General features: G+C 46.4%; 1 protein-coding gene across 1 annotated transcript in view; it reads right to left on the bottom strand.

Moving 5' to 3' along the window:
• Positions 1-296: 296 nt before the first annotated feature.
• Fas1 (fasciclin 1 Fas1 domain-containing) overlaps positions 297-25,751 on the bottom strand; it is a 69,803-nt gene continuing 44,348 nt past the window's right edge. Inside the window, exons 8-13 of the mRNA XM_050179533.3 lie at positions 21,633-21,789; positions 18,214-18,358; positions 7,980-8,127; positions 6,707-6,878; positions 6,009-6,117; positions 297-3,378 (exon numbers count right to left, since the gene is read on the bottom strand). Coding sequence (XP_050035490.1) covers positions 3,173-3,378; positions 6,009-6,117; positions 6,707-6,878; positions 7,980-8,127; positions 18,214-18,358; positions 21,633-21,789 — 937 coding nt within the window. The 3' untranslated portion in view covers positions 297-3,172. The remainder of the gene's footprint in view (positions 3,379-6,008; positions 6,118-6,706; positions 6,879-7,979; positions 8,128-18,213; positions 18,359-21,632; positions 21,790-25,751) is intronic.

Here is a 25,751-nt window from a genome sequence, read left to right as displayed (position 1 = left end):
AATTATCATGATAGAGCGTGCACCGGAGAGGCTTCTTCGGCAGAACATCTGTGACGTACTGCCACAACTTTTCAAATCTCTTTCCGGAGCGGCCACTTTCGATGCTCAATCTTTTGTGAATCTCGCCGCATAATCTAAGCCCTGATCGGAACAATATAACCTTTTATTTTTTTGTAGGACGGCGTAGTTGACTGAAGTGTAGGGAAAAGTGATGCAGTGCATCTATGAACATGCGATGCCCGTGGTGTTACACGAACAGAAAAAGGAAGGCGTCACGCGGAAGCGAGTGGCTGGTCAACATTTGAAGCACTATTTTATTTAATCTTTCAGTTTACACTCATACTTTGCACAAAAAACATTTTTCTCCGCAACATTATCGCACAATGGTAATCATGGAGAACTTGCGTTCTGTGTGTATGCTGGGGATGTACAATTAAATTAGATGGACCCACACCTTGACACACTTAGTTCGACATGCGTTCAAAATATGGCAGTGTTGTTCTCGTGTAAATAACCAGAGGCGTGTTGCGCGCACCCTGATCGTTTGCGTGGCCACGGGGCCAGATTTATGAGAAGCCCAAGGGGGATTTCGACAACCAGCAGACGGCGCTCGGCCAACCAAAAGCGAAATGAAATACTATGCGTCTATATAAATAGCAGCAACTATCGTAACAAACCAACAACAACGTGTATAAAAAAATAAAGACCCTCTCTGCTTGACCTGATCGCAGGAATCTTGCCGTTTTCGTGACTCGGCCGCCAAGGTTTCCCCCGGGGCCGTGCTCCCCCGCCGCGTAGAGCCGGTGTCCTTGTGACCTCGAGGCAATCGGACACTCGTGGTGAGCTAGCGCTGCTTACGTGAAATCTTCTTCCAGGCCCAATGCGTCGCATTTTAGCGCCCGTATCACACCGAGGCCTCTGTCTCGCGAATCAACCAAGCAAGAAGCGCGCACGACCCAGCCAGCTCGGTTACGCAGGCGAGTGTCTGATTTGGAATGCTACGTCGCGCTTCCCGAGTGACTGATTCGCACCGGCAGCGACCCCAGACAGAAAAATAGTATTCTTAGTTGAAGCATAGTTCCCTTTTATTCTTTGGTTCTACCAGGACACGGAACAAAAAAAGCTATCGCCTCGCACAGGAAGGCGAACACGTCCGATGAAGGTGCGACCGGGCGGCGCCTTTCCCCCGGGACACCGCACAAACCCGGGGAAGGCTTCCGCGCAAACGCCGTCGACGAGGCGCTGAGCGAGGTGCGCCCCCGAAAGAGACACGAAAAACGAACAAAGCCACACAAATACTTGAAGCTCGAGAGAAACATGGGAGAACAGTGGAGTATTCCATACAGATAGTTATGCATATGAGAGAGTGTCTGCATTATGTGTACATATAATATGCTATACTTGTAAGGGAATTTTAATTGAGCAGAAAGAAAAGTGTTTAACATTAAGTGACACTACTGTACACCAACTTTTTTTTTTTCCACAAAGGATGGTAGCCACGAAAATATCTCTGCGGGTTGCGCGAACAAGAGATAAGCTTATAATGTATATCCCTATGTACAAGATGTTTAAGGGATCACGAGAGAGACGCAACATGTTTTAATCTCTGTGGTATTTCCAAAAGACAAAGCTTAGCGGATGAAAAGATTTCAGACTAAATGTGGAACGCAGCAATAGGTTTCTTCGAATTATATGACTTCTTCTGAGCGCATATTCAAAAACTGTTAAAATACATTTTGTTCAAATTGACTGTTGATGAACGCTGTGACTTGAAATTCCACGACTGAAGTGGCCAATCTCTCCCGCATTCTCTCCTGCTTTGTCAAAATTTTTTCTAAACAGCTCCGACGCAACGCTTTCCAATCAGAATAAAGTTGGCAGAAGCAATTCGGTTATTCGCGCTAGACATCACATCTAGAGCATTGGCTCAGCTCTCTTTAAATGGAAGCTTCACACGAACTTCATGACGCACGTCACACATAGACTATACAGTGTTCACACTGCCAGTACAGTTCACTTCAGAGTCATTCGCAGAGGAACCAAAATTAATTATCTCCTATCTATAACTGCGCGAAAATAAAACAATTGACTCGAGTCGGCTAGAATAAGTGAGCTTTAGCTATGCTGCTGAAAACAAAAATAGGTGCTTATAAAGCCCGAGCAACAGCACAGAATTGAAAGATTCGCCATTTCGTAAAGCATTTCTAGGAGACCCCGTAAAATGTGCGTTATGTACAGGGTAATAATATCTGTGATGGAGATGCTGACCTAAAAACCTCTTACAACAAAATACCACCAACGCCAGTGAAACAATGGGAGAAGCGCGTGTCCGCGGCAGCAAAGCAAAGGCGCATCACTTGTGGCAGCTCGCGCGCTCCGGGTGGGGGTTGGCCGTGTCGAGCTCCGCTACCTGGCGCTTCACCGGAGGTGGTGTGGGTACGTGACGCAGTCGACTCGAGCATCTCACCACTCCAATAGCAAGCACGAAAGAGCGCGCCTCGTTTGCGCCCGGTTGTTGGAAGAAGTGGGGCACGGAATGTGTTGCATTATTGGCTTGTCTCGTCCCTTCCTTGCGCTGCGTATAAAGCCGGGACACGTTGTGACCGCTGAGCACTCGAGAATCCCGCTCTCCAGGAGTGGGCCTTATGAAGACTGCTTGACGAGAAAAGTGAAGAGGGGTGATCGAACATCGAAGTCAACGTTAATGACACTAAAACGGGCCGGAGCGAACAGACAGCGCGGCGCACCATTTCGACAAGAAGCACTTTTTTTTCTTTTTTTCAAGCTGATAAGAACTTAACGTCGCCCATACTTGAATGAAGAGCTGCCAGTTATCTTTTTTTCCTTTGTGCGCCACACTAAGCATCCGAACACGCACACTCACACAGGTGCTCGAAAGAGAACGAGTCAAAAATGAGGTTTACCCCTGGCCAGGGGTCGACACGGCGACTTGCACAGCGACGTGCTAGATAAAGTACGACGTCGTTTCGTACAGCAAGTGCGTAGGGCAACTTGCTCTACCGTTGAGAGCTATCTGTCCAGCAACGTGTTCTACTGGAATGCGCAGTCGCCGTGCGCCACCCGAGGCAGAAACAGAATGGAGTCGGCTTTGTTTTTCGAAACAAGGAAGTGGGTCGGGGCGAATGCGGATGAGTGGCGGCGGCCGCGGGGCTCAGGCGCGCGGCGTCCGGAGTACGAGCCCTGCGGCCAGCCCCAGCAACACGGCGGCGAGCGCTGTTGCCGGCGCGGCGGCCGCCGAAGTCATGTCCCTGCGCAGCATCATCACCTTGCTGATCACGTGGATGACTCCGTTCGTGGCCTGTACGTCGGGGCGCACGACGACCGCCTCGCGGCCTTCCCACAGCAGGTGGATTTTGCCTGTATCACGGAAAGGAACACGCGCATTAGCATATTTCGGGGGGCGGGGTGGGGGTGGCACTTTGGTGGAATAAGTGGGCAGACAGGTCGTCTAGACAACACGAAACAGAATGCACAATTGTCAATGATGTGGGCGAAACGGCAATCAAACGATGCCTAAGAAAGCGCCAGCTTCTAGTATTTTAGTATCCCCCCACCCACCACCCCCCTTGCCTGCACCTCCTTTGAGCCGCCAGCACTTTATTTAAAAACAAATCCAACACGAGGGTGTAGGGTAATGTGCATCTTGAACAAACAGGCCAGGCGGCTGGAAAACACACAGCTTAAGCAGCACAGATTCGAGTAAGAAGCAATGATCACAGAAAGGAGAGAAAGCGCAATGAAAAGGGTCACAAAAGGTGCACGTCGCAGGTGTACGTTGCGGGACCAACAAAGTGTTTTGCGCGAACTGTATAAAGAAATAGGGAAAGGAGCAGCGAAAAAGATTTACAGTACACATTGTGGATTTGAACTCCATTTCCACACAGTGGCACTCAGAGACTTTGTTTCTCAGGCACTCCATTTTCTTTTTCTTTATTGTCGGTTTATCGCAGTACAATGACTCTTTCAAGATAAGCTTTTTCATCTCAGCTACTCCGCTGATCTTCCAACACAGAATACTCGCCCAGCAGTCATGATTGGCTGACGGAACTCTCTGCAGCTTATCTATAAAACAGCGTCAAGGTAAAATAACTTAATTTACGCCATCGATAAAATTTGAAAGGCAGGATAGGAAAGAGAAGGAAGAAATAAAACAGTCGCACTTTCGTCTGAAAGGCGAACAATTGATTGAGATAGCAAATTAGTAGGCAGCTATATCAAGTAACAATAGTAGTTTTATCGTCCGTATAGGTTTGTAAACACTCGCTTATTATCTAAATTAACAATCATGGTATCACCGCGAACAGGCAAACGTGAACACATCACACTCGATGACCCCGGACACTCACTATCAAAACACTGGCGTGAGGAAGCGCGGCCGCAGCAGCGAGCGCTTCAACGCAAACCGAGGGGCGAGAACACAGCACGCACGAACGTATGAGCCGTCGACGCACCTAGACTCTGACCCCCAACGCAGATCGCTTTCAATATACTGCACGACCGCGCGCCGCCAGGCAATACGCAGTTGCTGCCAGAGTACAACGTCGCTCCCTTCCTCCGTCCCGTCCGCTCGGTGCCTCGCACGCGACGGAAGACGGCACGCTTCCTCCCCGCTTTCCTCCCTTGAGCGCGCAAGATGAGTCGCGATCGCCGGCTCCCCTCGTAGGCTTTCCCTCGCACACACATACAGCATACGGCGAGCGGCGACGGTGTTATAGCCCTTCGAGTTTATGCGGAACATCACGACGACGCCGACGGCAAAGATGCGCCTGGAGTGTCCATATAATTGCTATCGCAATAATAACTGTCTCCTAACGTGAATGATGATGATGATGATGCTTATTGGCATCTCCTTTGAAACGAGGCGGCGACAAATGGTCACTTAGCCTGCTTCATTTAATCAGGTTTGACTACATCTATTGTCATCTAGCGTTGTGCCTATCTGATTTCATTTTAACTTTCGCATTTAAAACGTCTACCACTATACTGCACCGTAACCTACGTTTGCAATGACTACGATTTTATAGTCACCAATTATCTAAGTGTCTCTTACTTATCCCGAAGACTGACCACCAGCGGGGAGCGCCACCTTCACAATGAATCAAATATTCCAGTTGAGAGGAAATTGCGCCGCGTGTCTGCGAATGCTTACCACAATTGGTGCTGCACTAAAAGCGCCAGACTTACTTTTGACACTGAGCTGGTGCAGTTGCTGCAAGAAAAGAATATGTGTCTGGGTGGCTATGGTTGGTTGATCCGCCATGAATGACATGATACCACGCCCTGATCTATAAACCAGCACAGAGCTGAAACGAAGCCAGCGATAAGAAGCGATAGGGAAAGAAGAAGAAGAAGACAGCGGCCGTGTCTCTCCGCTCCACCACCACCGAGGAGCGCAACCTCCAAAAATGAAGACATGGAGCAAGCAAGGTCGACATGTTGATGCGGCCTGAAACATTGAAAGTTTTCTTCTCGAAAGGAAATTACTCGAGCGTAGCTGCGAATGTTTGCTCCAATTTATGCCATACGTAACTGTATGCGATAAATACATACTGGGTATAATAACGTTCCAGACCAGCATGTCACCATTACGCGCCATGAGCTAGACTACAACGTTTAGAATAAAATCTCAGACGGTACACTACGCGTTTGTGACTTTTGGCGTGAAATGACCCGGCAGGTCTTTAAAGAAGATAGCCGTAATGGTTCCTAATTATAAAAAAAAGCAGAAGAAAAAGAAATGCAAGCACCACTTATGTTTACATTCGCCGCTGAAATGCACACTTTCAATTTCACAATAAACCCTTGTTTGGCGCAATTTATGCGGTATGATTTGTTTCTGTCGCTTTCATGTAAAGGCGGCTAATATGAGGTACCGTGGCCTCATCTGAAGCACGATGGTTAATTACTAAGTAACTCGAGGTCTTACAAATTCCACGAGTTGTCGCATTATAATTTCTAGACTAGCCACACACAATCACTGTGCTCACCGTTAACATTTCGGACGTCCATCTTGCCTCTGGCTGTCTCAATGGACTTTAAGTTCTCCAGTTCCATTTGAGGTATTTCTCTTCCTACTATTAGGTGACGCTCAAGAATCTGGCAGAAAAAGAAATAAGGAGAACATGGTCATAATGCAGCCTACCTGATCTGAAGACTGTTCTTGAAAATTTTAGTTTTCCTAACATGCATTAGAATCACTGGAACGCTGTTGTTAATGGGTCCTGTTTCGTTTAACAGCCTTCATGTTGCGAAACAACATCCTCGAACATGTGCTACCATATATTCTATTCTGTTAAGTAAAAGCACATCGCCAGTCTACGTAAAATTTATTCAAAAGGACGAAATGATGCCTTGCTAATCAACCTTTTACATTGGTTAGTGCTGTGTTTTTATTCAGTACAATCACCTGAACCACGCCCTCGATTCTACCTATTTAATTACTTCCGTACAACACTCAAGATATTATTCGTTGTTTTATACATACCCTTAAGTAATTAACATGGTTACTTTCAATGTTATATACACGGAAAATTCGGACATATATACTGCTAAGTTAGCTTTCGAAACATCGCGATGCTACTAATATAACAATATATAGACGTGATAAAAGCTGAATAAAATATCGTGTTCTAATGTGGGGAATCGGTTTTATGGCTACTGTGATGGCACATAAAAAAACACTCACTTTCTCCGCATGGTACCCGAACTGATCCATAGATAGCTGTTTGTACTCAGACGGGAACTCTAGCTTGATGTCGTGCCAGGCGTTGTCACTCGGCGCAAAGAATGTGTACCGCTTGTCGGTGTTCTTCAGCCGTTCAATCCAGCCCTTGTGTTGGGCGAAACGCCTCGTGTCCCTGCGGAAAAATCAAAGAGCCGGTTGATTAATTGTCGCGACATCCCTCTGTGCCTTTCATCACGCGAATATTTCCACACGAAATTGATTAAATCAAGCACCCCACACCGACCAACGCGCAACAGTCTTGACCAATCCGAAACCGCCCATGAGTAAAATTTGCAAGAACAGGATTGGTCAGAACCTGGACCCATTTTCACAGAAAGCTCTACCGCTAGAATTCTTATGTAACAAAATATTATTAGACCCCGCCCATCGTCGCTCATTTAGCGCCACATTCTCGCTTAGTACTTTTGGCTCAATGAAAGCCTTCGGGTACCCTTGCTGTCAAATTTGAGGCTGTCGAGAGTACGCCAACGTATGAGAGAATGCGAACGCAGATCCCCGGAGCCGCTGATACAGTAACTGTCTACCCTAAGGTGGACACGTGACATATTCAGTGACAGAAAGGTCATGGAATAAATACATATTCCTTGACAACGTTGAGCTTTTCCAGGTGGACTGCATCCCAAACATTCACTGACCAAGACCACTGCTGCTAAGCTTCAGTGATGTGACGAGAACCACAACATTATCATGATATGAAAGAAAGTGTTTTGTGACAATTTATAGAGTTTTGGCCTGTGCATATACCAATTACGCTTTTTGGAACACCGCACTGCCGGAGACGAGGATGTCAGCCGAAGTGCCTGTGGGGCCATCTTGCGATGCTGAGCTCAACCGGAGTGCTCTGGGTTATAATTGCAATGACGGACTACGTGCTTATTTAGCTCGTGGCGTAAAGGCGTGGCCAGCAACATAGTCATTAATGCAAAGTGGCTTTTTTTGTGACTCGACAAGAACGGTCACGCGACACGGGCAAAAAGAAAATAAAGAAAACAGAAACATTCCTTAGCGCATGTCGGTTTAGGAAAGCACCCCAAGTATTCGGTATTCCGGTATTTCGTAGCAGACCGCAATACATTTGCAAACAGGCTAGAACTCTCTACTACAATTTCAAAGATTTTCAAGCAGGATTTATTTATTTTTTATTTACTATAATTTGTTTTCGCTTCGATCTTTTTACCATCGCCTCCAGAACCCGTGGTCACGGTATACTCACTTAAGCGCGGGGTCACTGCTAATCTTCTCGTAGATGGTGTGCGAAGGCATTCCAAGCACGCGATCAATGATGTGGATCACGCCGTTGGTGGCTCCGATGTCCGCTTGGACGGCAGTGGCATTCACGCCGCCACCTTCCACGGTTAGAGCTGCAAAAGTATCACCGGTGGAGTGAGCGTATGTAACAAGCAGCAGTTATATTTGCGTGTGACGCAAGTTCAAGCTACAGAAAGGGAGGGAGACAAAATGAATAACGTAAAGAGGCCAACAGAGCAAAATGTCGGGCTTCAGGGGAGACAAAAAATTTAACTAAATTATGGGGTTTTACGTGCCAAAACCACTTTCTATTTATGAGGCACGCCGTAGCGGAGGACTCCAGAAATTTCAACCACCTGGGGTTCTTTAACGTGCACCTAAATCTAAGTACACGGGTGTTTTCGCATTTCGCTCCCATCGAAATTCGGCCGCCGTGGCCGGGATTCGATCCCGTGACCTCGTGCTCAGCAGCCTAACACCATAGCCACTGAGCAACAACGGCTGGTCATGGGAGACAAGGGAGTGGAGGCGGAACGATAAGAAGCAAGTACAGAGATAGAGACACCGCGTAGATACAAGTTAACATTACTAAGTACTACTGTCACAAAGGCAGTGTTGCAGTTAACGGCAACTCCGGCTACGCGTTCACGGTACAGCGCTGCTTCACTCTCACTGACCTTTCCAAGATCTTAAGGGATCGCTGATTTGTAGGCAAGGTATAGTGGAAACATTACCCCTCCTGCATTTCCCTCTTGATTGCTTTCTCGCTCACTCACTCCTTTAAATAGGACAAAATCAAGACACAAGACGGCAAGTCACATCAATGTTCACATTCATGGACATCGATGTCAGCCGCATCGATGTAAAATATTGTGGTGAACACATTAAAAATACTAGGGACAATACTTTATGCATACTGATTTGATTGCGGGCCGTATATATTCATGCAAGGGCCGCACCCCCACTTTGGAGGGCAAATTTTTGTAAAGATATTCAAAACATTCCGCCGGAAAGCGAAGCTGGTTCCGTTGTCGCTAGATGACGTTAGCTGCTTTTCCGTCGACGCCGCTCATGCAGACGCCGCCGCGCTATTATTTCTTTGTGTAGCGCGTCGTCTAGGCCGTGTTGGCAGTGTTTCCAGTCAGATCGGTGGCATTTCGCCTCTAGTGAAGGGAGCCCTATTTGGGTCAGGAACGATGGGCCGGCATCTGAGGTCGTTTACTGCAGCATTATGTCATTTACGCCTCTCTTACCCTCTGCTACACTTGCGGAATCAGTACGGGCCTTTAAAGGGCAGCTCAGGCGATTTATCAATGTCCACTGATCCTAATAAAATTTTGAATATACGTTCTCTTTTACACTCTATCTGGGCTAAACAATATGGCTGCAAGTAATTTAGTTTTCCTGAAAATGAATCTTAAAGATTAGTTGCGTTCCCGACTCATGTTTTTTTACTGGCCACTCTGTGTTCGTGACGTCAGAGACTACACCCCACTGTGGCTGAAATCGTCGCTGAAATCGCCGCTGTATAGTTCGGAAAATCTATAAAAGCTCCCTATGTCGTCAGGAGACATCATCAGCTTCCCTTCTTTGGCGTTAGAACCACGTGTACTTCGTGTTTAGCACGCGTTCTGCGTGTTTACATTATGGTTGTGTAGGATCTCACATGATCGACTGATCATGACCTCACACGAAGCCGCTACCCGTTTCGGTTTCGGTATCTTGTTTATGGGTTATTTAAAATTATTGATGAAATTCTAAGCAAATTGAACCACCCGGAACAGTGGCAGGATTGTCAATGCCATTTGGAAATGACAGTGTTCTAATATGGTTAAAAAATGCCGGAGTTGACCTTTAACGGGCCGTCATTGGCCTGATTAGTCTAAGTGGCGCACCCATCCAAGATTCTAGAAAAAATTTGCAGCCCTTGCACGAGTATCTACGGTATGCCGCTGTTGATGTTTTTCATGGAATTGGAAATGTGTAAAAATTATATGGTTGCAGATTTTTCACTAAAACAATACTCAGCAAAATTAAACAAAGAATGCCTTCTGGAATGTAGAGAAAACAGAGGGAATACCGGAAATCGAAATTAAAGACGATGATAAAAACGTGAACAAGATGAAAGCAGGAGCCATCGTTCCGACAAGTGGACTTGACGAAACGTCGGCTCTGGCTTTCATCTCGTTCACGTTTTGATCATCGTCTGGAAAATAGGCACATATGACTACGAGATAGAGGAATAGAGTGAACTTTCAATGTTTATTCAATCTTTTATTGGTGGGATTGACAAAAGAAATGAAAACAGCAATTAATATATGGAGTAAACAAGTCTATGACGCAAATATTAAGTTATATGTAGTATGACTGCATATAACATCTGCATGGTTGGAGTGACGCCTCACACCGGCAAAAGATGCCGGGAGCGAGTGGGGCTTTACTAATCCAGGTAAACACAAATTAGGAAGGCCCACAAAGCTCGAACAAAGACTCGCCAGAACAGGAATTGGCCTCCGTGGTGAAGTATTCGGTCACTACCTCCCTCATAATTCCTACAACTAATCCACGGCCCTCAGTCTCCCCAGCAGCTGCGGAGCACCTGACCAAGGCGGCGGCCAGACCTGTAACGCAGCAGAGGGCGCTACGAATGTCTGGGTCCGGACAGGCCAATGGAAACTGACCCTGTCAACCTTTAATCGCCGAACTCTGTCAAGTTAGGCTAGCTTAGCAGGGCTCTTTTAGGAGGAGGAGGACGAGTAGGAGCAGGAACATTATTATTACAGAAGTCATTGCGTGGTTCATTCCCGGGTGGTTACCTCTGACAGGGCTCCACTGGCGATCGCAGCTCGCCGGGCCTGGTCGAGGGTCGCCAGTTGGCTTCCCAGGACCAGTTCGAAGAATCTCGCCTCCCAAGACCACGTAGTGAGTGTGTGTGTTGTGACTCGTGGCGAAATTGCGTCACCCGGACGGTCGATGCATTCGTGTGTTATGTGCGCGAGTGTCGCTGTGTCGTTGCTACACCAGGGACATGTCCGGCACGTATATCTGTCTGGGGAGATTGCGTGTAGACGAGACAAGTGTGGATATGTGTTCGTTTGCAGGCGGCGCCAGTCCCTTGGAACATTGAATTACCATTGAATTCGCACACAATCAGACATTGTTTGGGATATTATCGGCGTTAGTGAGATTAGAAGGACTGGCGAGGCTCATACATTGCTGAGTAACGGCCATGTCTTCTGCTATAAAGGTCTCCCGTGATAAGAAGCAATACGGGGTAGGATTCCAAATCCATAAGGACATAACGGACAACATTGACGAATTCTACAGCATTAATGAGAGGGTAGAAGTAGTCGTAATCAAACTTAATAAGAGGTATAGATTAAAGGTAGTACAAGCTTACGCTCCAAGATCCAATCACGATGATGAGGAAGTAGATCAGTTTTATAAAGATGTTAAATTAGCGATGAGAAAAATGCAAACTCAGTATACTGTAGTAATGAGTGAGTTCAATGCAAAAGTGGGGGAAAAGCAGGCGGGTGAACAGGCAATTGGTAAGTATGGCGTCGATTCTAGAAACGCTAGAGGAGAGATGGTGGTAGAATTCGCAGAAAGGAATAACCTGAGAATAATGAACACCTTTTTAAGGAAGCATAGCAACAGAAAGTAGATCTGGAAAAACCCTAATGGTGAAACAAGAAATGAAATTGATTTCATACTTTCTGCCGATACCAGCATAGTGCAGGATGTAGAAGTGATAGGTAGGGTAAAGTGCAGTGATCATAGGTTAGTGAGGGCTAGGATTCACCTCAATTTGAACAGAGAAAGAGTAAAATTGGTCAAGAAGAAACAGGTCAACCTAGAGGCAGTAAGCGTAAAAGCGGACAAATTTAGGATGGTGTTTGCAAACAAATATGCATCCTTAGAACAGAGAGACGATGATGACATAGAGCTAATGAATGAAACCGTAACTGGGCTGACTTCAGAGGCAGCAATTGAAGTGGGAGGCTAGGCACCAAGGCAACCAGTAGGCAAGCTCTCACAAGTAACAAAGGACCTAATAAAGAAGCAACACTGAATGAAAGTGTCCAACTCAAGAGATAAGATAGTTCCAAAAGGACTTCTTCTTGGGCAAGTTGGAGCTTAGATTTCCTAGGTATACTTTGTGGCGCAAAATACATTTCTTGAACAGGGACAGAAGAAAGGGAGACAGTGAAGCGCCAACACTTCACAACACAACGCTTCACTGTCTCCCTTTCTTCTGTCCCTGTTCAGGAAATGTATTTTGCGCCACAAAGTATACCTAGATAAGATAGAATTTGCGTAACTTTCAAAACTGATCAACAAGGCGAAAATAAGTGATATTCAAAACTATAACGTGAGAAAGACTGAAGAAGCCGTAAAAAGTGGACGCAGCCTGAATCAGTGAGAAAGAAACTTGCCATAGGACAAACCAAGATATATGTACTGAAATATAAGCAGGGTTGCATCATCAGCAATCTCGAAGATATAGTAAAAGAAGTGAAAGAATTCTATACTGACCTGTACAGTACCCATAGGACTCAGGAGAACTCCATTCGAAACAGTAATGAACAGGATACAGAAAGCCGTCCTATAACTAGCGATGAGGTCAGAAGGGCCTTGCAAGACATGAAACGGGGAAAAGCGGCAGGAGAAGATGGAACAACAGCCGATTTAATCAAAGATGGAGGAAACATAATGCTTGGGAAACTGGCGGCTCTCTATACGAAGTGTCTCTCGATTGCAAGCGTCCCAGAAAATCGGAAGAATGTAAAGATTGTACTAATCCACAAAAATGGAGACATTAAATAATTGAATAATTATTGGCCCATAAGCTTACTCCCAGTATTATATAAAATATTCACCAATAGAATATCCAACAGAATAAGAGCAACACTAGACTTTAGTCAACCAAGGGAACAGGTAGGTTTCAGGAAGCGAAACTCTACAATGGATCACATCCATGCCATAATCAGGTAATCGAGAAATCCACATAGAACAACCAGCCTCTCTATATGGCTTTCATAGATTGCGACAAGGCATTTGATTCAGTAGAGATACCAGTAGTCATAGAGGCATTACATAATCAAGGAGTACATGACACTTACGTAAATATCCTTGAAAATATCTACAGAGATTCCACAGCTACCTTAATTCTCCACAAGAAAAGTAGGGAGATACCTATAAAGAATAGGGCCAGACAAGGAGGCAAAATCTCTCCAATGCTATTCACTGCGCGCTTGGAAGAAGTATTCAAGCTATTAAACTGAGCAGGCTTAGGAGTAAGGATCAACGGCAAATATCTCAGCAACCTTCGATTTGCAGATGACAAAGTCCTGTTCCGCAACACTGGGGATACGTTACAACAAATGATTGAGGACCTTAACAGAAGGAGTGCAAGAGTGGGGTCGAACATTAATATGCAGAAGACAAAGATAATGATGAATAACCGGGCAACGGAACTAGAGTTCAGGATCGCAAGTTAGCCTCCAGAGTCTGTGAAGGAGTACGTTTACCTAGGTCAATTAATCACATGGAACCCTGATCATGAGAAGGAAATTCATAGAAGAATAAAAATGGGTTGGATCGCATACCGCAGACATTGTCAGCTCCTGACTGGAAGCTTACCGTTATCATTAAAAAAAAAAAAAGGTGTACTATCAGTACAGTTTACTGGTGCTAACATATGGGGCAGAGACTTGGAGACTGACAGAGAAGCTTGAGAACAAGTTAAGGACCGCGCAGAGAGCGATGGAACGAAGAATGCAAGGCATAACCTTGAGAGACAGAAAGAGAGCGGTTTGGATCAGAGAGCAAACGGCAATGGAAAAGAGACCTGTCATGATTAACTACTTAAGAGGAATAAACGAAATCAGGAATAAAATAATTGATGATAACTCAAGGGGAAGCTCATTACTTTTCGGAGCGAGATCAGGATGCCTTAGAACACGCCCCTATAAAGCGATAGATAGGAAGGAAGAAAAAGCATGTGCTTGCTGCGGTAAAGCTAGGGAAACGATGCATCATATGTCTTATAAGAATGTGAAGATATCTGCCCAGCGGTTAATTTAGGCTCCTCTGGCCACCTTGAAGCCTTTGGGTTCAGCGATAGCAGGGAAAAAGTAAACATATCCGCTATAAAATTTAGTAAGAGGCGATTGGAAGCTTGGTGGTAGAAACTTAGGAGATCACAAACAACTGAGGCGTACGAGAACGAAGTTCCCAATAGTGGTTAAGAAAGCTTGATGCTGTGAACTTTTCTGTATTTTCATTTCTTCTTTCTTTTTAAATAGAGGTAGGACATTAGGCAAAATAATAACAGCCTGATGACGCAACCCACCACCTCGCTTCAAAGGGGACGCTCATAGCATGCATACATCCATCCATTCTCAGAGCGCTCCTCCGTAGTTTTCCCGGCGTGCGATTCTCTTCTCCACCTCCAGGCGCTTTCCTCCCCGGCGCTCGCTTACTTCGCGGGTTCGAACATCGCATCGACGACTTCACTGCCAGCGGGCCTAATGAACTTTCGCGCAAATTTTTTGTAACGCCGTGTACTGACGTAGCACCACAATAGTCCCGCGCGTTTACGCGTCATTTGTAATGAAGCACGAAGATACGCGGCTAAGTTATCTCTTTCTTCCAAAGCAAAGCTCATCCACACACATGGCCACTGGGACTCTCCCCAAGGTTGCTGTGCCTATGGGCGGTATACAGTAAATTTTAGTGTACGTATGCATAGTTGACTGTTTAGTATTGTAGTGCTCGGCGCTATAGGTATATGTGTCCTCTTACGCCCAGATTTACCTGCGCTGGTTTGTTTGGTGCTGCAGGATACATTTGTTTCGCCGGTTACTGATAAATATTTCATTCAGAGATTACAGACATCGACAGCCCAGGTAGAGATACGAACGGGAAATTTGCAGTTGCAGTACTTCGTTAATGGGCTCAGCGCATCCACAGCCTCTCCTTTACTTGGCGAGGTGCGTTCACTGTATTGCTGTACGATCAAAAGCTGTAGCTCATCTGCTAATGCGAAGGTAATTTGCGGCGACTGAAATCAAAATGCGGCCGTCACGCCAGCAGTTTCTCCGTTTCAATGTCTCAGCATGAAATTTCCCTAGAATTGAACGAGTTATCTTTTCACTAAACAAGGCTTAAAATCGCTACATATAGGCAAATTTCCCGAAATTGGCAGCACTGAGTGGATAAGTGCTCGCTGAGTGCAATATGTCAGGCTTTAAGGCAAATCGTTAAAAATAACAAGTCTTCTCAAACGGTAGCAACCTAAACAAATTTGACAACGTTCTTGTCCTAACATTGACCACTCCAGAACCAACGCTACCGTTATAATACGCTATCAGCTTGAAATACACATGGCATTTCTCAACCTTTACATGTGCGTCATACCCAAACGCAAACGGAAAATGTTGGCGCGTGTTGGACAAAAACCACGACTACACTTCATTTCTCTGCACGCGGGCGCTAGAGGGTCTCCTGTTACGAAACTGCCTGATGACTAACTCTCGAGAAATCTTTAGCCTGCACAGAGTACCACACGAGGAGGTCACGTATATTCGGGTCACCACTATTAAAGAAAAGCGATAGAGAGCTCGTGGAGCTGCTGTTCAAAAGACTGCGAAGTGTGGGGTCGATGTTGGCCCGCCATACGTGACAAGCCGTCAGTTTTTGGGCCGTTAACGGCCTCAGAGGGCAGCACAGCTACAGAGTAAGTGGCCTCGGATGTTGTGCTTTCTCGCAAAGTGATATCACTTCGGCTCATCGCTTCACTTTATTTTATTCTACTTATGTTGTAGTGCAACATTTGGCCTTCGAAGAGCGACGGAGTCGGCGCCTGGCGCCACAAACACGGCGCGGCTCCAGAGACCGGGCGCGCCGCCCTTTTCGTATACACCCCGGCGGGAGCGCTTGCCGGCAGCGATGGGTTTCGTCATCCTGACAAAGGCGCCGTCGATAAACGCGTTTTTCGCGTCGCTGCTCGATGCGGAGAGGAACCTCCGGTGTTCCAGGCGCACGCAGCGCGTGCGGCCGCACGTTCGTGCAGGCGCGTCACGCGACCGGTGGGCCGTGCCGCACCTCGGGTGATGATCGCTGCTTCCACAATGATCTGCTCTCGGAGTCGTCACGCCCGCGCTATTGAGCGCCGAGCTGCGCGCCAACGTTGCTGCAACGCTGGTCGACTCTCGAAAGTGCGCGCCCAAAGCGGCCGATTCAGCAAGCCCAACGTCCTTGCGAGTTGCTAAACGTCGTCAGTTTTCAGGTTGGCATACCTTCCGCGTACCTTAAATGCAATTTTAGCGAAAAGAAAAAAAAGTCGAGTAGGCAACAACTGTTGCCCCGTGTAATTAATCATTGCGACTGGATAGAACACTGGAATGATAAATATAGATGTAAATCCTTGTGATATACTCGCACAAGGATCTGCGGCTTTCTTGCTTTTTTTCAAGCTTTCTTCCCGTTCTTCGCGTCACTTATACCCTTTGTTTCCTCATATTTCTGGCGTAAGAGCGTTATCGCTGGTATGTTGTTGTCTTTTCTCAAGTCGGCCTCGTTGCCAGGGGGCGCCATAGTGTACGCCATGCGGCATAATGGTAACGGTCAACCTGCACTGCGCTTTCGGCACCCTTCTAAAAATGACGCTTTGTAAAAATGGCCAAGATTAGCCAAGATTCGTATGGAATTAGAAAATAACATTTAGTCCTGCCTTGAAAGTAAATGAATCACTTGACAAAAAATATTGAATGATGTGAAAAGTAACATAATGTTCTAAGAATTTAGCAAGCCTTGAAACAAACATAAGTTCATTGACGGCTGAGCAGACATCCTTGTGACAATGTCTGAGGGACGATGTTTCCGGATAAGGAATGTCAGGAATGGAAAAGTTGAAGCCAACTTTAGGAAACGTGGCTTCTGAAACATTTTTGTTATAGGTGAGAAACGGCGACAAAATAAGAATAAATACTCTATTGTCCTAGCGTCACCCCGTGGAAGAATGCAGGCAACGTCTTCTTTCTCGAACTATAGTAAAGTAGAAGCTATTTAACCCCTTACTACAAGTACGAGCTAGTTTTGTCTGCCAACCTGGACTGCAACACCATATCTTCGACCGAAACGTACCAACACTGACGCTTCAAGCAGCTTTATAACTTAAAAAAAAAAAAAAACAGTGGCACTGCGTCTTAAAACTACCGCCGGATCGCGACTCGGTTCGTATTCATCGAAACAGACAAGAATTGTCAATATCCGTGGCGAAGAGTCTGCATGGACATGTAAGAGACCAATTTACTGAACATGCTGAACGTTAAACTTCGTTTATTGAGCATTTGCGTCGTCGATGACTGGCCTAACGGATCTATAGGACATTAATAATTAATTAATACAATTAAGCTAAGGAAAAAGTAACAACAAATACTTCCCTATGTTTTAGCGCTGAGGAGTGCGAGCCTAATAAAAGCCCTACGTGGCTTATTTTAAGCCCACATGGAAGATGTGACTGTAATGTGTCACGACGCGCTTGTGACGCTGACTCGCGCTTGCTGGCTCGTATCGCTATGGTGTCAGAAGCATCTGCATCGTCGGCGGCCGGAACCTCGGCAGTAGCGATATGTGGCCGTCCACGTCAGTACACCGCAGACGAAGTAACGGAACGCAAGAACGCAGCGAAACGAGCGAAGAGGCCAGGCAGCGAAATCCACTATCGTCGTCAATTCTCCCCATTACATGGCAGGCGGAATGAGCATTAATACAAATATTACTCGCAGCGCAAAACAGCGGTAAGTCACCGAGTTCATTCTATAACCAAAGATTTTGCGCTGCACACGCACCAGAAACGGACAGATTTCTGAGGGAAGTAGCCCTCAAATTCTTACGCAGTAAAATCGAAACGACAATAAGGTGCTCGCCGTACCCCTCGTCGTCGCGTGAATAGCGCCCTCCTCATTTAACCTCACTTTGTAGAAGTCGCCCATCATCGGCCTCACATCACGATTTCCGCCCTCCCTCATTCTTGCCTACACAAGCTTTCTGAGTGCGAGCCTCACTTCACCCTCACCTCATTCCGTGTGAGGGATGGCATATGAGGGTGAGGACGACCTCGTGAGGTCCTCAAGAGGGCGGCCATGTCCGCTTGGAACACGCCCTTTGTATGGAACGCCGAAACTCACTGCGTCCGTGTTCTCCCTCGACGACGCGCATGTAGAGCATCCGCCGGCTGCTGGCAGACTCCCGCTCAAAGATTCCAGCGCGGCCCGCGTCCAGCACCTCGTCAGACGCCACCGCCTCGTTCTTGATCATGTGCAACCGGAGGAGCTGCGAGAAATGGGCCCATAAGACGCGAGAGAAAAGGACGTTGCTATTTTACTGTCTACAAACAGCGACCCTGACAAGCTCGCGGTTTTCACAACAGAAATAGAACGGACAAGAAAGGCAAGGGCGAGACACAGTTGCGCGCCGAAACACAACCCTGCAAAGTTAACAATTGTAATCTGCAGATAATCACAAACACACATATCGACTTCACCAGGTAATACGCGAAAATGTATAAATATGCCTCCTTGAGGCACGATGGTGGTTTCCTTTACTCGAGAACATATAAAAGTGCGGCTCCTACGTTGAGCTAAGTTGAAAACACGCTTTTTTTTTTCTTCGGCACAATAGACTGCTACACGTTCGCGTCTTTCTTGCGCTCTTTCACCATACTGCGTATCACGAACCAATAAGCCCAAAGACATGCCTTGCTAGAACACGGGACCGAAGGTTTCTGGGATGACGCAGGCCCACTGCTGTCAAGGCGCGTGCCTGCACAGGGAGAGCGCGAAAAAGACTACGTAGCGCGCGTGTCATGCGCGTCGACCCGCGCATCGCAGCGCACATCCGGCGTTTCCATTACACAAAAATCGATGGCCCCGAATTATCCCTAAACGTCAGATTTGGCGAAAAACAATACGTGTAGAGCCGACGAATGAAAAGTTGTTCACGGCGCATAAAAATGCCAGTTGGCATGGAGTGAAATGTGCAACGTCAACGAGAATTGGATAAATAAAAGGGATGCTCACAGGAATGCAAGCAAGCAAAAATCAAGGCAAGAAAGAAGCCCAGTATGGAACAGCGTACGGTAAATGCTAGAAGAGACTGATAGAGATCATGTGCATCAAACATGAAGGCACGGTTATTCGCATTACTTACGCACAGATTGTCATGTCATCGTGACACGAAAGAAAATAGAATGATGAGAAAATATGCAAGCAATGAAGCTTCGGCATGTGCGTGATATCTTCTGCGTTGCGACTTCCCCACCTCGACTATAAATATATATCTCACAGGCAAGCCAATGACCCAGCACGACCGAGGCGCTGCAGAATCACTCGTAAAGGGCGTTCTCCAGATTGTATGGTTGCACGGCAGAAAGCTCTCATCTCAGGGTATGTGATTCGCTCTAAAGAAAAAAAAAAAAGAATGGACAGCTTTTTTCGTTCCACGGAGTCTTCATTAAAATCAAATTCTAATGATATCCACGGGTTAAACCAGCCCGCGTATTTTATCAAGTTTTGCATATGTTCAAGTAGTACTCCACCTTCCATTACTCCCTCTCATTTCCGTTTACAACACACGGTGAACAGCATGTTATGCCTCGGGAGATCATTAGGTAGCATCTACGCGTCCGCGTCCAAAAAGCAGATCTCTATGCCGGAGATGTGTCAGCCATCGTACGCACCGTCGAGAACTCCAGACGCGTTTGTTCAAGCTATAGTATCGCAACCAAGGCGTTATCACTGGGAGTGTTGTTAACCCGGTCGTACCATTTTTTTATTATTATCCGAACAGCGCAGTGTTTTCAAGCAGTATTACACTTGATTACGGAATACAGCAAAAAAGAAAGATAGACTGAGAAATACAACAGAAAACTTTCGCTCTACGCCTGCTTTAAAGGGACGCTAAAGGTTCCTATGAAGTCAAGTTAAAGTGATAAAGCAATGCTCTAGAACGTCTAAGGCGGCAATATAATCGCGAACAGAACTTTAGTAACCGAGAAATTTAGGTAAATGCATGACACGATTTGAGACCCCCCTAGCGACGTTCCGGTACTAGCCCGATGAAGAAGGCACTCCTCATCATAATTTATGTCACTAGTACTCAACTACTCGTATTAAAAAGATCATTTCATTAGGTTATAAGACGTAAGAAAATGCTACTTGTCTACTTCTGTTCGATTCTAAGAAAAAATAACATTTTGACGTTACCCTTCAGTAGTATGAGTGGTCGAAAGGTTTCGTTTTCGCTCTACTCTGCGCCGCGCGCGCTTTGGAGTTTCAGTTGTTTCGTTATCGCGTCGTGCTGCGCTGGTTCTGCTGGCTCGCAAAACTTACATTTGGAACAAGCAGCGAGAATGCCACGTCCATGTGATCTCGTGCGATGCGCGAACGGTCCGCGGAACTAGGCCAAGGGCAGTTGCAGCGGCGAATCCAACGTTACCTATCACTGTGTCCCAACGAGTGAACCTCTCCGTTCGAAGTGGTTAAGTGCCGTACCTCTGCCACAGTGCGTTGGAAAATAGCCGAGAAATCGCATAGTGTGCTCGCTGCACTTTCGTCGAGAGGATTATGAGTTCAACGCCGACTTACTGAAGTCGTGTGAAGTGTCTTTCAAAGTAATGCTTTCCCGTAGAACGGTTCCGTCGGTCTTGCCTGCATTCTCCGAAGCACAAGAACAACTGCAGGTCGAAGACGGGGCAGTGAGTGCGGTCTTTCGTTTTCACGAAGGAAAAGCTACAAATGTGCGAATATGTACAGCCATGGCATACAGTTGCCGTCGTAGTAGTACGCAACGACGCCGGCAGCGCGAGCCCTCAGCAGCAAGTCACGTTCATTAGTGCTTAAATCGCTGAAGTCGAGCCCAGCATTGCGAGCCAATGTGTTGTTGCCAGGGTCGTCCATTGCAACGAGCGTCAAAGTTGGCGTCATAAAATAAAGAATTAGCTTATCGTCACGCGCATTCCCTTCCCCTAGCAGCCATAGTTCCGCTTTCGCGATGCTGTCGGCTCTGTCATGGCTCTGTTTCTGGCTGCGCGTTTGTGTTTTGCGCAGAAAAGCCGTAGCGTCGTCTGCGGGCGCCGCTTTACTCACCGACGGCGCAACGTCACTATGAGACCATGACGTCACCACTCCTCGATCGGAGGGCGGGCGATTTGAATTGCGCTAGAGGTACGCGGACGCTTCAGAACGCATTTTCTCTTCAAATAAGTCTCTTCTACGCATGAAACAGGCGTTTCGAGGTTTTTCGGATGGTATTTCAACAGTCCACGTTGACTTAATATTAACCTTTAGTGTCCCTTTAAGTCTTTTGTTGATATATACGAACATTTTGATAATAGTCGCTGTTGCTGAGTGTAGTAGCTGACTTGCACCGGTCAGAGCCTTTTGTTTTCGGAGAGCGTTCAGCATTTAGTCGAAAACCCGGCACATGAACACTGACAACTGACTAACAATCGTCTTATGTATGGCCATGGTACACGCTCCGTCGAGCCTAACTTCAGGAGCCCATATCTCGATAAGCCGAAGAGGGGGGAGCGTTCAGCCAAACGTACCTGTGTGAGTCCAGACGTGTTGGCCTTCAGTGTGTCCAGCACGCTAGCCGGGATCACTTTCAGTGCCTCGTTGGTGGGCGCAAACACGGTCTTGGGCTGGTTTCCATCCAGGTCCATCAGGAAATCCGGCGAGTAGTCCACCAGTCGCATGAAGTCTCTGGCAGAAAGAAAGGCCACGCAGGTAAACAGCCCGCTCCTGCTAATTATTTTAATGCATTTTAGTAGCTGTCTTAAACCGCGACTAAATATTGCGTGCACGTGTACGAGGGTGATAAAGACGCTCGAAGTCAATGCGAACGTGTCTTCAACGGTTACACTCACCGCTCTTGTCAAGGATGCCATTGTGGAAGGGTGGCATTGGCGACACGAAAGTCAATGAAAAGACGGACATGCCCTACACGGAGGCGAATGTTTGGCAATCAACAGATGCGTCCACTCAACCTCGAAACGGTGGGACCTTTTGTTCATGGCGGACGGCACTGTTTCCGCGCTCTAAGCGTCGGTGACAGAGGCTGTGCTGCTTGGCCCAATGTTCTCGCGGAACGTCAGTCCCGCCTGTACAATTATAACGAAAATTCACCTCGACACTTTACAGTCGGCAGGAACTTCAGCATTAGCAACATAAGGCGACGACACATAGAGTGGCTGACATAGAATTGCTATATAGACTCCCCGCCTCCACTTCCATGCCCCCTTCTAGGAACTACAAAGGTTGACACGTTGCATGTCGGAGCGGATTGCACCAGTGACTGCAGCGTCGATGCGTTGCAAGCTGTTCACCGTTAATAAAATAATAAGCGCCACATCAATTTCAAGTATGGTCAAATCAACGTCTCCGTAATTTCAAGGTAAACGCTTGATGGACTTAGCCTGATGGGGGCCTCAACTGCTCTACAAGCTTCTTCTTTCGTGTTGAGCGTCCAGACGGCTCCTTTGGGGCTTTTATACACATCATTTGACTAAAAGTTTTACAACCGTTAAATCTGCCAGAATATCTGAATTGGCGATGATATTTCCTTTGATTTTTGTGTCATCATCATCATCAACCAATTTAGATCCACTGCAGGACGAAGACCTCTGCATCCGATCTCCAATTACCCCTGTGCTGCGCCAACCGATTCCAATTTGCGCCTGCGAATTTCTTAATTTCATCACCACACCTAGTGTTTCGCCGTCCTCGACTGCGTTTCCCTTCTCTTTCGTGACTGTATTTTTCTTTCTCAAATTCATTGGTTGGCGGCATTTAACGTCCCAACAAAACAAAAGAAAAAAGCCACAGAAAGAACAAAAACACAAAAACGACAGCAAAAGGCACAGGTACAGCTCCTGCAAGTCCAATGTGCCTTCTTTTGTTCTCGTGTTTCCATGTGTTCAACCACCTTTAGTCGTTCATTAAAACTTCTTTCTGGGCGAGTTGGTGCATACTTGACATGAAAACTGTTTACAGCGCAAACACATGCAACCACAAAGTATAAGGAACAGGACACAAGCGCTGACTGTCAACTAACTTTTATTAACGGAAGACGGGTGCCTTATATAAGGGGAAAGGCAGAAGTGAAGGGGGAAGGGAGTGATACAATCGGGGAAAATGACGATGCGCATCGATGAACGAACGTGCCAGCATTCAACGCACTGAATGCTGGCACGTTGAATGCTGGCACGTTCGTTCATCGATGCGCATCGTCATTTTCCCCGATTGTATCACTCCCTTCCCCCTTCACTTCTGCCTTTCCCCTTATATAAGGCACCCGTCTTCCGTTAATAAAAGTTAGTTGACAGTCAGCGCTTGTGTCCTGTTCCTTATACTTTGTGGTTGCATGTGTTTGCGCTGTAAACAGTTTTCATGTCAACCTTTAGTCGAACAGCTGGATCGTATTGCGGCTTTCACTGACACGCTCAGTGGAATGTTTGCAAGAAGCGCGGTCGGAAAGTAAAGGGAGTAACCGCGATAAACTGGCCCAAGAAAAACGAAAAGCAAGATCTTGCTCACGCGCCATGAACCCAGAGGCACAAATTACAGTGCGATATGTTATAACCATTCGGAATGAACCCAGTTTCTGGCAAATTAGATTAACCATGCGACTCTATTATAGCTAAGGTTCGCCGATGATCGATGAAATGCGAATGATTAGGCTATTTGGCTTTGACTAATGGTACATCCTACGTCTTACTAAAGCTTTCTTTACGAATGCGTTAGACGGATCCGGCGATGTTCTTATTGCAGTACGTTTCACGTTAGGATACGTCGGGCAAAAGCACGTCGCACAGCTGAACACATGTTTGCCTCACGCCAGCGCTTATTCTGTGTGTGTGTCGTGGTGCAGCCTGCCTTCGGTGCAGACAGCGCTGATCGTTGCCGTAGCAACTGCTGTACCTGCTTCCATAAGGTTGACGCAGCGCTCTCACAGCCCGAAAAAGGCATTCCATTCGGTGGCCCTCAACGCGATACTATGACAAAGTGCGCTTATCGCTAAAAGAGCAAGGATGCAATTACGCTCCGCTATCGACCCACTTAAGCGATTGGTGGAAATCCGTGCAAGTTGCCCCATTTCGTAATCACGAAGATGCCGAAGTCGAAAGTGCAATCTAGAAATTAACATAGTCGTTCACTAACGAAAGCAGAGAAGTGCAACTTTTCTCCAAATAGTTCGTTCCGCTGACCACCCTTCAAGTCGCATTCACTTTTCGTTCGCGAAAACGCGCGAGTGACCTTTGTCGTACCGTCCACTTTGTCGCTGAAAGTAGTTATCTCGTGACACTTATTCAAAAGATTGCTTTAATCATGTCACCACGCAGACCACTAGCGAAAACCTGAAAATTGGTAGCATAGGTAACAGCGTCGTATAAGACGTCGTTGTCTACATCAGCTTAAAGGCAGTTTCGGCTGTGTCCGTATGTACAAACTTGTACTTTGATGCTGTTTCATTTGTTTAAAGTACTGAATACTGTACAGATTAGGTTCTGCGCAAACGTGATGAAGAATAGTTCAGTAGCTCGCTTCTAAGGTAATCAACGCTGGCTAAAGGCTCGGTTTTCTTACCAAAAATTCAGTGTATGTTTGTATTCCCTACGTTATAGATTAAAGGTTACAGTACAACGTACGTAAACAGCCCAATATTTAGTTTAGAAATACTACAATCAAGAAAACTAATTCGGTAGGAAGCTGAACAGTTTTCCGTCAGTGGTTAATATTACAAGTTCAGAAACTATTGCAAGTCAGCCGCTTTGTTATAGCGTTGTGGTAAAATCTCCGACTGCTACGCTAGGCACCTTGGTTGGAATACCAGTTCGCTAAATTTCTTGTTCATTCGTTTCCTTTCTTCTTTTCTGCGGCCGTTTGCCTGGCGTGGCGAAAACCTTTTCGTCAATCGCACTGGACAAGGCGGGACCAGACGAAACAGTGCGTCATCACTGCTGACGGACTGCCGCACTCATCGGACCGTCGGGTAACGCGGTTAGGTAAGTTTATTGCGCCGTCCTTACATGCGCTACACGGCACATGTAAAAGCACCGGAAGAAACGTATTGTAGAAACAAAGCAACGATCCCACTTATACGTATGACCCGACGGTGCATTAGATCGGGATGCCGCGCCGCAGTGAGGACGTGCTGCTTGCTGTCATTTGACGTTATCAGATCTATAGGCGAAAATACTTTGGCCATGTCAGAGACATTGCTGAAAATGAAGACAGAGAAAAAGAAATAAAATTTAACTTAGAAAGAAAAGAACGTTTTGCCGGAGAATGAAACCTTGGGCCACAGGGGGTAAGTAAGACTTTACCTTAGCGCCACCGCATATTTTTTTCTTTAATATATGGGAAACCATACATGGAAACAGCACAAACAGAAATTCAAGAATAGTACATGCTACACAAAAGAATTAAAAATCGGGTAAGCATACGCATGCATTGAACAGCTCCATCAAATCTTGCGGCTGCGCCGCATAAGCTTGAAATGCTCCTTCTCCATCACTATAATAGCAGAGTCCTTCCATGGAAGGACTGTGGTAATTGTAACCATTGCTTGAAAACGTTCGGGTCTCTGCCACTTTGTTTTTGACAATTTTGGCATGTTGAAGGCCCGTGACTTTACGCACATTCTGCTCTAACATATTACCTAT

The sequence above is a fragment of the Dermacentor andersoni genome, chromosome 5 (assembly GCF_023375885.2).
Source record: "Dermacentor andersoni chromosome 5, qqDerAnde1_hic_scaffold, whole genome shotgun sequence".
Taxonomy (NCBI): Eukaryota; Metazoa; Arthropoda; class Arachnida; order Ixodida; family Ixodidae; genus Dermacentor; species Dermacentor andersoni.
The sequence above is the reverse complement of the archived record's forward strand: the minus strand, read 5'-3'. Positions and strand labels throughout refer to the sequence as shown.